At 42.0% G+C, this 13,882-nt stretch overlaps 1 protein-coding gene across 1 annotated transcript in view; it reads left to right on the forward strand.

The window, feature by feature from the left end:
* Window positions 1–8,192: 8,192 nt before the first annotated feature.
* Window positions 8,193–13,882, forward strand: part of CUL3 (cullin 3) — a 97,878-nt gene continuing 92,188 nt past the window's right edge. The window contains exon 1 of the mRNA XM_043444700.1: window positions 8,193–8,661. Within this exon, the coding sequence (XP_043300635.1) occupies window positions 8,596–8,661 (66 nt within the window). The 5' untranslated portion in view covers window positions 8,193–8,595. The remainder of the gene's footprint in view (window positions 8,662–13,882) is intronic.

Consider the following 13,882-nt stretch of genomic DNA (forward strand, 5'->3'; position numbering starts at 1 on the left):
TATTATCTGAGATTAAATCAATGCAAGAGTGTCAAGAGAAGTTTGCTATCCACTAGTTTTAAACTGAGGCTTCCCAGGTGGCTCAGTAGTAAAAAATGCTCCTGCCAATGCAGGAGATGTGGGTTTGAGCCCTGTGCTGGGAAGATCACCTGGAGAAGAAAATAGCAACCCACTCTAGTATTCTTACCTGGGAAATCCCATGGACAGAAGAGCCTGGCAGGCCACAGTACACACGGTTGCGGAGTTGGACACGACTGAGCGACTAAGCATGCACGCCTTTTTAAATTTGCATTGTTAATATTACTGCCAAGCATTAGGATTAAATGAAAATTTAAAAACATGTGCTGAAATATAATACAGGTGAAAAATGATGAGAACACATAAAGCTTAAGGATGAATTTAATTGGTCATGTACTTAACACTGACATGAGACATAATTTTTCAGTTGTCATGATGTCAGTTCGAGCCTTGCTGCTCTCTTGTGCACAACAAAAGTGACATGGCAGTGGAGAGAGAAAAGCGGAAGTGCAAATGATGATGAATTGCACCACATGTAACTTATATATCCAAGGTTTATGCTTTGTATGCCTTTGAAGGTAAGAACACAGCAGAAGACAGATCATGAGAAAGGACAGTCGGGTTACACTGCTTTGCGTGTTTATTTTTTCAAGTCCATTGTCGGCCCTTAAAATAAGCATAGTAGACTTACAATTTTAATCCTAGACTTCTGGTAAAATCAAATCTTAAACTACAGAAAGGATATCTTAATAGTATAAAAGTTATTGAAGATTTTGACATGGCTGGAAAGTCAAAGCAAAATTCCCATCGTGGTTTCTCCTTTCCAGTAGTTTTTAGAAGACTTGCTGCTCCTGAGTCTCCCTGGGAAGACAGATACCTTGGGAGCAACCTTCATAGGTTAAGAGACAGCTAGGAAATAGGCCTAGAGAAGCAAAAGTTGCAGGGAAAAGGAAAGCTGATTGGAAAGTGATATGACTGAGAGGATGATGGTAGTGTAGGTACCAGATACAGATGACAGAAAGGCTACTGTGTAAGTGGTGATGGTACTGGTGGTACTGGGGACGAGATCAAGCAAACAGGATATGATGGTGGCTACAGGAATGAAAGTCAAAACACAGGGTTAGAAATCAATCACGGAACAATCGTTCATGTTCTTTGAGTTCAAACTGCATGTCGGTGTTGTGGCAAATACTTTACCTCCACTGTTTCTCTTAATCCTCATGTTAGCCTTGCGAAGCTGGTATTATTAATAACCTAATTTCACTGATGAAAATAAATGGTACATTTATTGATACAACGGACATGAACTTGGGCACACTCCAGCAGATGGTGAGGGACAAAGAAGCCTGGCATGGGGCAGTCCATGGGGTCTCGAAGAGTCAGACACAACTAAGTGACTGAACAACAACAAAAATTGATACCTTGCAGAATTTGGTTTAGAATCCAGGTGGTCTGATTCCAGTGCAGGCATGCTTAACCATGGTGCTATATTCTTTCATAGTTTAAAATTTTAGTGTATGGGTAATGCAATCACTGTTTGTCTGCATGGTAGGTTTTCAAAATAATTTTATTTAGTTGTGCTGCGTGGGCTTCTCGCTGCGGCGGCTCCTCTTGTTTCAGAGCACAGGCTCCCGGGCTCTAGAGCACAAGCTCAATAGTTGTGGCACATGGACTTCATTCCTCTGTGGCACATGGAATCTTCCCGGACCAGGGATCAAATTTGCATCTCCTGCATTGGCAGGTGGATTCTTTAACACCGAGGCACCAGGGAAACCCTATATGATAGTTTTAATACAAATTAGAAAAGACCAAAGAGCCCTGCCCACCACCGAGGGAAACACAGACTCACAGCTGAAGTTTAGAGGGCAATTGGCACCTCTGATCAAGGAAATAGGTTTCCTTTGCTTAAGTAATGACAGCCCTTGCAAGCGCACCTGCTTTGGATATCAGTTCTATTGACCTCCTCAGCGAGGCATCTTATTGCGCACAGATTTTACAACTACATGAAGGGGTTTAAAAAATGTGTATTTTATTTTTATCAGTTAAGTCTTATTCACAAGCACTCTGCACAGATATTCCCTGTTCCCTTCTCCATTCTGCTCTGTGTTCAGGAAGGCTGACCTTTATGGGCTCCATTAATGGGCTTGCTTGCCTTCTGGCTTCCAGTTAGCTTCATCCAGTGGGAGGTTACCAGCCAGAAGTCTGGAGGAAGGAGAAGAGTGAGGCTGGGGTATTTTCTCCCCTGTCTGCCTCCCTATTGAGCCAGAAGCTTGGGTCCTCTCCCAAGGTCTCAGCTTCTCAGACAGCTTTCTGTTCCATAGCTTCAGAGAGAATTCTGTCTCCAGGTTCTGGTGGCCACTTCTTGTAGCTCTTCTAGCCTGGAAGGGATGCAAAGTTCCCTTCTGTTGTTAAGTCTTGAGATGCTTCCTTATTCTGTGGTCACTCCCTAACTCTGCCCACACTTCTGTAAATAGTCTCTGAATTAAAACTCGCCTCGATTTCCCTGTATGAGTGAGCCATCTGTTTCTTGCCAGGACCCTGACTGATACACAGTGGAAACAAACTTTGACTATTTTAAGTGAAAATGGAAATTGGGGAAAGCATGTTAGGAGTCACAGAAAGGCATGGAGGTGGGAAGATCAGGGTTGGAGAATAAGCAGGAACCCAGGGACCTCTGGAAAGCTGAAGAGCAGAAATGACACTGAAGTCATTCAGTGGGAGGAGCCTAGGCCACCCACTGCCACAGCTTGTATGCCCACCAAATGTCCCTGTGTCCTTCAGCCACCAACTCAAGGAGAAGGCCCGCTTGCCTGAGTCTACATGACACATCCCCATGTTGAGCTGGCCAGTGGAGAGTGGGCATCAGGCCCCTTTGGCTATTGTGATAGGAAATGGACTCCACTATCCACCAAGACCACACCCAACAGTTGAATCCTTTAAAACAAGAAATCAGGAGATGCTAATAGGAAGTACCACTCCCCAAACAAGGACAAACATAACGATAAAAATAAAATAGTGTGAAACAGCCTTAACAATACGAGCATCTAAAGCAACTTTTCCCAAAAGATGAAGGTTCATGCAGAGATAGGCACTTCTCAACAAAGTGCCTCAGCAGAGAAGGACCATATCTAAAGTTCTTATACATGAAAAATCTTTACAAGGTTTTAACCTAGGCGAGATATAAAGTTGCCTGTTACATCTTAACAAGGTGTCCACATTGCCCCTTTCTTAGAACCATCCATTCAGTGGATTGTCTGCCCAAAAACCAGCCATTCAAGAGCCAGGAGGTTCAGATACCAGTAACTTCAAATCAACTTATTGCTAGGAATTAATTGATTATATCAACTTGGGGCTAGAAATCGGCCCCAACAACTAAAAAAAAAAATCTGTAAGTTTCTTAAAGGTAATTCTTCATCTCTACCATCACTATTGAAAATGTAACAATAAAGAATATAGGTTTTACTGTGAACTCAAAACAAACAGCTTATTGAAGAAGTTGAAAGATAATACTATTTTATTATATTTGTTGACTGTTGTATTTATAGTTCACACAATTACTAAATCTAGCATAAAATTTAGACTATTTACATTTATAGCCCTCTGGAACCACATTTTATCTCATCTTCAAAATTAACTTACTTCACAAAGACAGAGCTGAAGAGTTATAAATTTCAACATGCGTTTTACTCATCATGAAAGAGCGAGCAATACATATCCATAATTGTCCCCCAGAGGTTTCTTGATATAGTTACTGTTATCAGTAAGAGGAAATTATTTGTCTTCAAAATAAAATTACATTGACACGATGCTTATAATTTTTAATTGAGAATATGTATTCTGTTAAATTAGGTTTGTTGGTTGTATACATAGACATTTTTATTTTCAAAATATTAATTTACTGGATAAATGTGGAGTAAACAGAACACTGTCCAGGCCAATGAAAAGATTTCCAGAGCTGCCAGTGAGATGATTTTGTTTAGCATGACATGTGATAAAAAATTGAGATGGGTTTTTATGATACAATGGGCATTTAAGATTTTAATTCAAGATGTAACTTGTTTCCTATGCTCATAGGTCTTACATGCTCTTGTGTAGACGATATACATATAAAAAACAATAAAAAATAGAAAAGATCTACAGTTTTTATGTCTGTGATTATGTTGTCAATCCAATACTCCTATAACATGTCATCTCATAAAGCAAACATGAATGCTACTGCTCTAAACATGTACAAATTTAATGGCCTACAATACTTACTAGTTGCCTGGTGGAGACAAGGAAGAAAGTAGATTGAGCACTTCTTTTCAAGGAAATGATAATATCTACAGATCTTTCCCTTCCAATTTGAAGAACATGCATCTTCCCCTAACACGGCCTTTGCTGTTTAAAGCCAATGAGCAGATCTTTCCAAATAAATTGGTAGGCTGTCAGCTGTTTTAATAAGCAATATCTGCAGAATCAAATCACTAGGTATGATGCAGTGATTAATGTGGCTTGGTATCCTGGATACCTGGAAATTCATGGCCAAGAAAAAGCTATTGCCTTTCACTGGCTTCTCACACTCTGTACTGCCCATCTCTAGACTGGGATGTAGAAAACAGGCTGGTCCATTCAGCCCCCTGGCTTCTCTGACTGCACGTGCTCCCTGCAAATAAATGGAAATGGGGCCACAATTCTCCTGTGTCAGGACACGGTCAGCATAAGTGGGAATACCGACTGGCAGGCATGTAACATCTAGTGGGTTCCTAGTCCCGCGCTCCTTTCTCTGCTGGATCAGGTGGCAGTTGACAGAAAAAGGAATATCCTGAAAGTTCATTTGCTATTTGCAGGTCAGGGAACACGACTGGACTAGGAGAATGGTCTCCTGCTGCTTTAGAGGATATTTCATAGGCATTTTGAGGATGCTGATTTTCTAGGAAGGAAAAGCTCTGATTTCTGGACTACAGTGTACAAAAAAGTTATTGCCAAATTCAGCATGGACCTGTCGTTTCCAAATTTTGGGGATGGGGGTGGGAGGAAGGGCTATATATTAAGTGATGGTAGGTCTCATCTGTTTTATTTACCTTACCGCCTGATATATGGCAGCCATTAACTAAATATTTCTTAAGTAAATGAATAAATAAATGAGCAGTAGAATTTTTTATGGCAGTGGCAGACAAACTCATTTTGAAGAATTTTTCTGGGTCTTTGTGGTTAACAACCTAAAGGGAGACAGTAGAGAGTGATTCTTTAAAATGCAGCTAAATTTTGCTTAAGTAAAACCATAATATGAAAATCTGAGTTCACAAAACAAAAGGAGATTATACACTTCACAATTACATGGATATATGCTTTAATGCGGGGGGCGGGGGGGGGGCGGTTCCTAAATGCTGGCTTTTAGTGTGGTGTTAACACTGATGTTTTCTCAGGTCCACACTGAAAGAAGAAAAATCAGCTCAATGCATTGTTCTAAAGAACTGTTCTTCATTCACAAACTGACCTTCCTCCATTTCTGTGGTTAAAATACTTTAAAAGAAAGCAAAACAAAATAAAGCTAGTCTATACTTCCGGTTAAGCATTTTCTTTCAATGCTCTTTGTTGTTGCTGTTTTACTGGCTAAGTCATGCTCAGCTCTTTTGTGACACCATGGATTGTAGCCCGCCAGGCTCCTCTGTCCTTGGACTTCCTGGGCAAGAATACTGAAGTGGGTTGCCACTGCCTTCTCTGGGGGATCTTCCCAGGCCAAGGATCAAACTGGCATCTCCTGTGACTCCTGCATTGGCAGGATTCTTGACCACTGAGCCACCTGGGAAGCCCTCTAACGCTCTTACTTGCCAAATAAAGTTGACAACCCTACACTGGTTCTCTAGTGTTTTAAAAAACTACTTCATTGGTTTCTGAAATCCAAGTAAGATTCATTTTGTAAAAGCATACAGCATTCTTAAAAAAACCTACATATTGAATAAAGGAAGACAGTATAAGCTGGGCCTTAATTACTGAAGACAATAGCAGCCAACAGGTTTTGAGTGACTACTCTGTGTTAAGCACTGCTTTCAGGGTTTTTAAAAAAGTATCTATCATCTAAATTTCAGAGTAGCCCAAGGAAGAAACATTATTTTTATCTCCATTTCACAGATAAGGAACTCTAGACAAACAGCCTAGCTCTTGCCCCCAAAGACACAAACTATATCCAGTAAAAGAGTAGAAGGGCTTTCCAGGTGGTTCAGTGCATAAAGAATCCTCCTGCAATGCAGGAGATGTCGGTTTGATCCCTGGGTCAGGAAGATCCCCTGGAGGAGGGCATGGCAACCTACTCCAGTATTTTCGCCTGGAGAATCCCTTGGACAGAGCGGTCTTCTTACATTACAAAGGAACTGAGCCACTGACACTGCAACCAATACAAAAACATTGGTTGTTAACATCGTCTAATGATTATGGAAATGAAGGTTCAATCAGCATACAGATTATAAACTCCTATCCAAGACTCCTAGTCACTTACATTTAAATCAGAGTCCTTCCCATTGTTAATTTATCAACAAAATTCTTGACCTATTTTTAGCTTCAGTATTTACATAGGTATTGCTTCCAGCAACATCCTTGCTGCTTAGTGAAGTGAAGTCGTTCAGTCCTGCCCGACTCTTTGCGACTCCACGGACAGTAGCCTGCACCAAGCTCCTCCATCCATGGGATTTTCTAGGCAAGAGTACTGGAGTGGGTTGCCATATCCTTGTTTCTTAAGCTCTGTTTTATTAGCAAATACCAGAAAACAGAACAAGAAAATGTTTCAGTGGGGCATTTCAACCGAGTAAGGGGTGAAAGCACAACACTGGTGAATTTAGTTATCAGGATTAAGTTAATTTAGGGAAAATCCAACCTTACAACGAACAAATCAAAAAGGTATATTTCAGTTAATTTATTAAAAAAATAAAATAAAAACCCATCTTCCAAATGCTAAAAAAGAACTAAACTTCAGCTTAAAAAAAGGCATTAAAAATAAAATCTAAAAGTATTAATATTCTATTAATATTCATCCCAACAGGTTCTCACTTAAAATGATATCGCAAACTTTAGTGGGAACTCACATATTCCTCTGCAGTCAGAAATCCAAATATAACAATACAAAGAGGTAAATTAGGATGCAAAATCCATAATACATGAAAAGCAAAACTGATGAATCAAACTAGACTTTTTGAACGCAATGCCAAACTTTTCTTTCCCCAAATTATCAGCAAACTGAAAGACAAAAAATTTTGCTTTCAAAATGTATCATACTCTCTTAATGGAAAAAATGATTTGGCAGGTTAAGGTTAGGTTTCTATTATTCTATTTTCTATTTAACACCATTTACCAAAATATTGCACTGCGTTAAGGGAGTTATTTCAATGGCAACGAAATACAAATTTTAATACTAGTAAGTTCTAGGTCTCTCAGAAAATAGTGAATGAAGAGCTTATGCAGTTTAAGGAAATTTTATGGATTTCCACCCCTCAATCCTGACAGCTGGAGTGTGCACATCCAATCCGAATACCTTGTTAGGCATACAGGACTCTACTTTCTGACACTGCATATATTAATAACTCCTGCACAAACTCTTCTTTTAACTTTCTGGCTTCTGGTCAAGTACCCATCCCTAGTCCACATGCCCTAGAAAAACACACGAACCAGTTTCAGGACGTGGTTATGCACCTAGCACCCTACGCTCCACCCCGATACTACCCTCCTCCCGCTCTAGCCCAGCCCAGCCAGGTCCGCCCAGCCGAGCGGAGCCGAACACTGCCTACTACAGTCCGGCTCCGGCTCTCGGAACTTCCCCCGCCCACTCCGTCCACGTGAACAGGACCCCGCCCCCTCACCCGGCGCTCCACCAATCAGCAGCCCCCTCAACCAGGATCCGGTCTCCAACGCTCCCCTTTCAAAAAGTCAGCTTACTCCTCCAGCCTCAGTCCCGCCCCTTTCCTACCTCTCCGCCCCGCTGGCCCCTCCCACCTCCCCAAATCCCCGTTCCCTTCCTCCTCTCCCGTTGCCCCCTCCCGCTCTCAGGCTTCGCCCCGCCCCACCCGGGAAAGCGCGCTCGCTCTCTTCTCGCGAGATTTGAGCGTCCCCCCCCTCCTCCAGCCGCGGCCGCCCGCCTCCCCCTCCTGTCCTCCCACCCCCCCTCCCCCCAATCTCTCCACTCTCAGGCTCTCCTCCCTCCCTCCTCCCCCCTCCACCCTCTGGGCCGGATCTCGTCTCGCTGAGGCGGAGGAGGAGAAGGAGGAGGAGGAGGACGTTCGGCCTGCGCAGTGAGATGTTTGTCCGTCGCCGCCGCCGCCGCCATCGCGGAGGAGCGCGATAAAGGGAGCCGAGCCGGGCGTGAGGGGGACCCCGCGGAGCCGCCGCGCCAGCGCAGTCCCCCAGCCGAGCCCGAGCCGCCGGAGACCGAGCCGCCGCTGTCCCCGCCGCGGCCGCCCAGGGGCCAGCCAGCTCCCCAGCCCAGCCCGGGGCCCGCGTCTCCGCCGCCGACCCCAGCGTCGCCCCTCGCCTGCCCGCCCGCCTTAAATGTGACACCGGCGCCTCGGAGTGCGACCCGAAGCCGCCGCCGGGGAGGGGACGAGCACCATGTCGAATCTGAGCAAAGGCACGGGCAGCCGGAAGGACACCAAGATGCGGATCCGGGCCTTTCCGGTGAGTCTCTTCTCGGCGCCTGGGACCCCGGGTCGGGGGGCCCGGCCGACAGCCGCACGCGAGGCCCGGGCTGAACTCCCCCCCCAACAGGCCGCAGGCCCGGCCTCCCATCCCCCACGCCGCCGGCCGCGGGGCTCGAGCCTTCCCGGCAACCGGGCGGCGCGGGGCCCCGGCGCGGCCGCCCTCCCGGGCCGTTCCCCGCGCCCCCGGCGTCCGAGGCCGGCGCCGCGCCCCCGCCCCGGAGCTGCGCCTCCGGTCGCCCCGCGGGCGTCGGCTGCGGCCGGGGCCCCTCGGCCGGTCCCGGCACCTCGCCGCGCTCCTGGGGTGTAGGCCCAACCCCTAGCACCCCGCTCCTGCTCGGTCCCCGGGACTCCCAGTCCTGCGAGGACGGGGACCGTCTACGTTCTCCCGGTGTGGGGCGTGTGTGTAACTTTTCACGTGAGGTTTCGCAGCAGTTGAAAAAATCACCATGCCTAAAGGATGGCCTGGCAAAAGATGCCGGGGACGGACCTCTCCCGCTCTTCCCCTCCCCAGGAAGAGCTCTGCCGTCCACCTACCCTCGACACGGTGACAGATGTTTCGCGTAATGCTCTGTAGTAATACACTAACAACGCCGGTGTGTTTACAGAATCTTTCATCCGCAACCTTCCAATGCACTTTACAAACTCCCCTGTGCAGGAATGGCCTAGCCACTCAAGGGGAAGTAAGAGAAAACAAATGGGACGATTGGTTCTTCATTTCCTAGCCATGGAAGCCCAAAAGAATAAGTAGTCACCACCGTGAGTTGCTTTACTCTAGGTTTTAGTGACAGCAAAAGTATTTTTGTTTATAAACTTTTTTGGCCTTAAATTAAGTCATACCCCTTTGGTGTTAAGTATTATAGGGTATAACTTTGGATGTCATATCTGAATCAGATAGCCAATGGCAAGCAATTAGAGTGTACTCTTGGGACAGAGAAACTGGACATACTTGCTCATGTCGCTTCTGTAACAGGTAGACGTCAAGGTGGACAAACTAGCAATTGAATAGCAGATTTTAAACCAGGACGACTAGAGAAGAAGCTGTGGTTTCCTGTCTTAGAATCACAAGCACGTTATATTGTGTGGTGGGGGGCGGTGAAGAGAGGGTTTGTATTCACTTCTTAAAGCATGCTTTTTCTAGAGTGTAGTTTGCACTTTAGAGGAAAGGTTAATATAATTGTCCTAGTTGAGTAAGAAACCGACCTAGAGAACTTGAGGACCTCCCTGAATTCTAAAAATTTAGAAGGAAAAAATACACCTGGTGCAGAATTCCCAGATGGTAATAAGAAAAATGTTAATGCCTATGTGAAGACTCTTAAGACTTTATGTAAATAAAGGTAGGATATAATCAGGAGAATTAGATGTTTTAATGCACATTAAAGGGATTTTGAATATCTGAAGTTTTTTCCCTAGGTAATCGTGAGAAAGTACAAAGAAAGTAACAAATGTTGACAGAAGAGCTCTAATGAAGCTCACTTGCACGTTTTCCTGTATGATAAACAATGAACTGGGTTTATGAATTTGCGAGTAGTGATAGTTTTCCTATTGAATCAATTCCTACTAAATGAGCAGAATCTAGAATTATTCAGAATTTCAAATAGTTTTATACATTTTAAAGAAAAGTTTGATGTTTTTGAAGTCTGTCTTCTAACACAGATTACTGTTAAAAAGTGGAATAGCTCACATTTGACGTCAACTCACTGTTGTGGATATTCTGATTAATCAGCTCTACCTTTATCTATGTGTAATCAACTCTTTGATCTCTTGTTTTGCCTGTCCCTACCTGTTCTTCCACTCCTTCATTCATTTAGGAAATACTGAGTACTGTGTGCCAGGTACTGTTCTGGGGTCTTGGGATGTATCAGTATAGCCTCAGAGACTAATATCCCTCCTTTCTGAATCTTGTATTGTTGGGAAGAAGCTGTGGGAGAGAATTTTGTTCTTCTTTTAGCTAAAGAGTATCAGAGTAGGTGACAGGTTACCACACAGCACTGAAACTGACTTTTTTTTCAGGAGCATTATGGTCATGAGCTAATTTAGGCCTTTTCTTATCTGTAACTTGTTGCCCTCTTAAGTTTGTCTAAAATCCTTAAATGAAGTTTGCAAGTAGCTAGTGTTTGATATTCAGTACTTAGTATCTGCTAATTTTTAAAAGTGTCTAAGAGTTTTAAATTTTCTCATGGGTATTAACATCACTCGTAAGTAGTTCCTACTGAAAAGAACCATTGCATTTTTTAATATATAAATTTAAAAACCATAGTTCTTTGAACTTTAATTAAGGATGGCTACATAAAACATCAGTGGTGTGATATTTCACTGATTTATTTGGTAAATAAACACTTACAGAATTTCAGAATTTTTTTTTCCTTCCAGGTTAGCAGTCATTTACATAACTGTAGTCTGCATGGATTGCAAGTCAGAAGTAATAAATGCATCTTATTCCATAAAGAAAATATTTTTTGTGTATTCATGTGTGCACACTTAAATTACTGTATTTTACCATTTGAGATAAACAACTACTCTAAGGGAAATTGTAGTGTAAGCAGAGGCCTCAAATACTCCTTTCAGAGTGTGTTTTATAAAACTGATGTGTGAAAAAGTATAAAAATATGTTTGAAGATTGTTTTGTTATCTTTACAAAATAGTAAGTGATGGTACAGGATATTTTGTAAATGTGTAAACCTGCAACAGCTGCAGTCTCATCAGTAAAATCAGGTTCTGAGAAGTTGGTTCTTTTTAAGATGGAAAACAATGAAGGACTTTCTGTATGTAACAGATTGACGATGGAGGAAATATTTTATTCCAGTTTGTAAACTTTGCTGCAGTGGACAAAATACATAGTATCTCATATCTTTTGGGGGTTTTTGGTACCCAAAGTGACAGCAAGGGACACAAAACTTTTTAAAGAAAGGAAGCTGTAGTTGTGAAACTCCTGGAAACTGTGGCTTTGGACCAAAGAACGCTGACCCAAGAAGTTCCTGCCCTTTTTTCCTTGCTGTTGCCATGTGTCTCACTCCTGCACTTTCGTTTCACTCTATAGGATTAGTTGCTGTCAGGTGAACTTTTTGTTCTTATCTTTGTAATAGTCATTCCTCAATGTCTGTACTGTAGTTGGGTAGTTTGTCCACATGGGCTTGAAAAGCTTGGTTGTATTGGAGGGGATATGGTTGAATGGGAATACTGGTCTCTCCTCTGATTTGCCTTTTTTGACTTAGACCTCAAGAGTTTAGGAGACAAGTGGTGAAAGTGATTGTCATTAGAATGTGATCTGAAAATGGTTTCACTTATTGGTTTATAGAAGCATCCTCAGTCATGATAAGGAATCTGGCTGTGATGTGCATGCAATAATTCTAGATGAGCACCACCTGTGTGGTATGGACAATTAATGGTAGAGAAGTTATTGTTAGATGGAACCCACAGAATGACTGATACTCATTTGTTATGTTCTTAAATACTTAAGAGCACAAGAATTTAAGGACAAGAGGGAAAGTTAATGTTTTTGTTTCTCCTAGCTGTAGTGATATTTGTTAGATTTAAGGGAACACCTTTGATGTTCAAAATAGGTTTCTCTTAGAGTAAGTAGCTGTTGCCTAAACTACCTGGACTGTACATACAGAAAGATTGAATGAGTTGTGCAAATCACACAGGGTGCGGAATTAACCTTTTAAGTTTGGTTTGTTTTTTATTCTTTAATATTTTCTTATAGGAATGTTATGGAGATACAGCATTCATTAAAGTATTGCTTTCACTTAGACTGTTTTTTTTTTCTATTTAATAGTTTCAGGCAGCTAAAACAGCTGGTTTTAGCTAGCTGTGTTATAGTTAGTACCTCACAGGCTTTAGAAGCTTAAAAATAAAAAGATACAGTAGTTATAAAGTGTCTATTTTGTATTGTCTTAGAAAGCAGTTCTGAGGAGCCAAGAAAATTATTACTACCAAATTATTAGTGCTCAAGTTATCGAATTTGAAACAGTTTTAATAGTATAATGTGAGAATTTAACTTGTTAAATAATACAGTAGTCACACAGTAAGTTCATTGAAACAAAATAGAGAAAGTTTCATTCATTAAATGTAGCTAGGTAATAATAGTGTTTTCTCTATTGCAGCAAGATTATATAATTAAGGCTAGAGAAAATAGTGTATCTTCCCTTTTGTGTTATAAATTGGGAGACCTCAGAGATATTTTTTGCTGTTATTTGAAAAAAATTATCTGTTAATCTTAACAGGAAAAAAAATTTTGCTGTTAATCTTGGTGTTAGTTTTGCTAGATTTTTATAAAAGTTATTGGACAATTTGTAGCTTTAAATAACGGAACTTTGATAATAGTTCTTGTTTATCATTATAAAGTCAACAAAAAAAGGTGCTATTAGTAAGAAATCACTGAGCTAAAACATGAATTACAGTTAGTCTATAAGTATATTGTGAAAATTATTCAGTTGTAGTCTAGCAAAGCTATGAATTCATTTTAGTAGTTTTTGTAGTTATAAAAGTGATGCATATTCATGATAGAAAACTTAATAAGTATCTGAACATCTAAGTAAGGTAATAAATAATCACCTGTAACCCTGCCACTTGGAAGTAAGCCGTATTAACATTTTGATGTGTTTCCTTGTGATCTTACATATATGTGTAAGCACACAGTAAGATTGAGGTACCATCTTTTTATATACTGCCTTTTAAAAAATACAGTATCTTACTGTGCATTTATTTCCATGTTAAATATATAAAAAACATGATTTTGAATCACTACCTACTACTCTGCAGTACTCTGACTTATCCATTTCCTTGCTGACGGGTTTGACTGACTCCAGTGAATACATGCTTTCTGTATGACAAAGAATGCACTTGTGATTATTTAGGAGCTTCCCTGGTGGCTCAGACAGGAAAGAATCTGCCTGCAATGCAGGAGACCTGGGTTGAATCCCTGGATAGGGAAGATCCCTGGAGAAGGGAATGGCTTTCTACTCCAGTATTCCTAGCCTGGAGAATTCCATGCACAAAGGAGCCTGACAGGTTATACAGTCCATGGGGTTGCAAAGAGTTGGACCTGACTGAGGGACTAAACAGTTTCACTTTTTCACTTATATGATTATGAAATTACTGGACTCAACATAACTGATACGTTGACCAACCACATTGACCTCCAGAAAGGTAGGAATAATAATAGTTCCACTTGCTGAATGCTTATAATGTGTCACACG

This window comes from Cervus canadensis, chromosome 24 (assembly GCF_019320065.1).
Source record: "Cervus canadensis isolate Bull #8, Minnesota chromosome 24, ASM1932006v1, whole genome shotgun sequence".
NCBI lineage: Eukaryota > Metazoa > Chordata > Mammalia > Artiodactyla > Cervidae > Cervus > Cervus canadensis.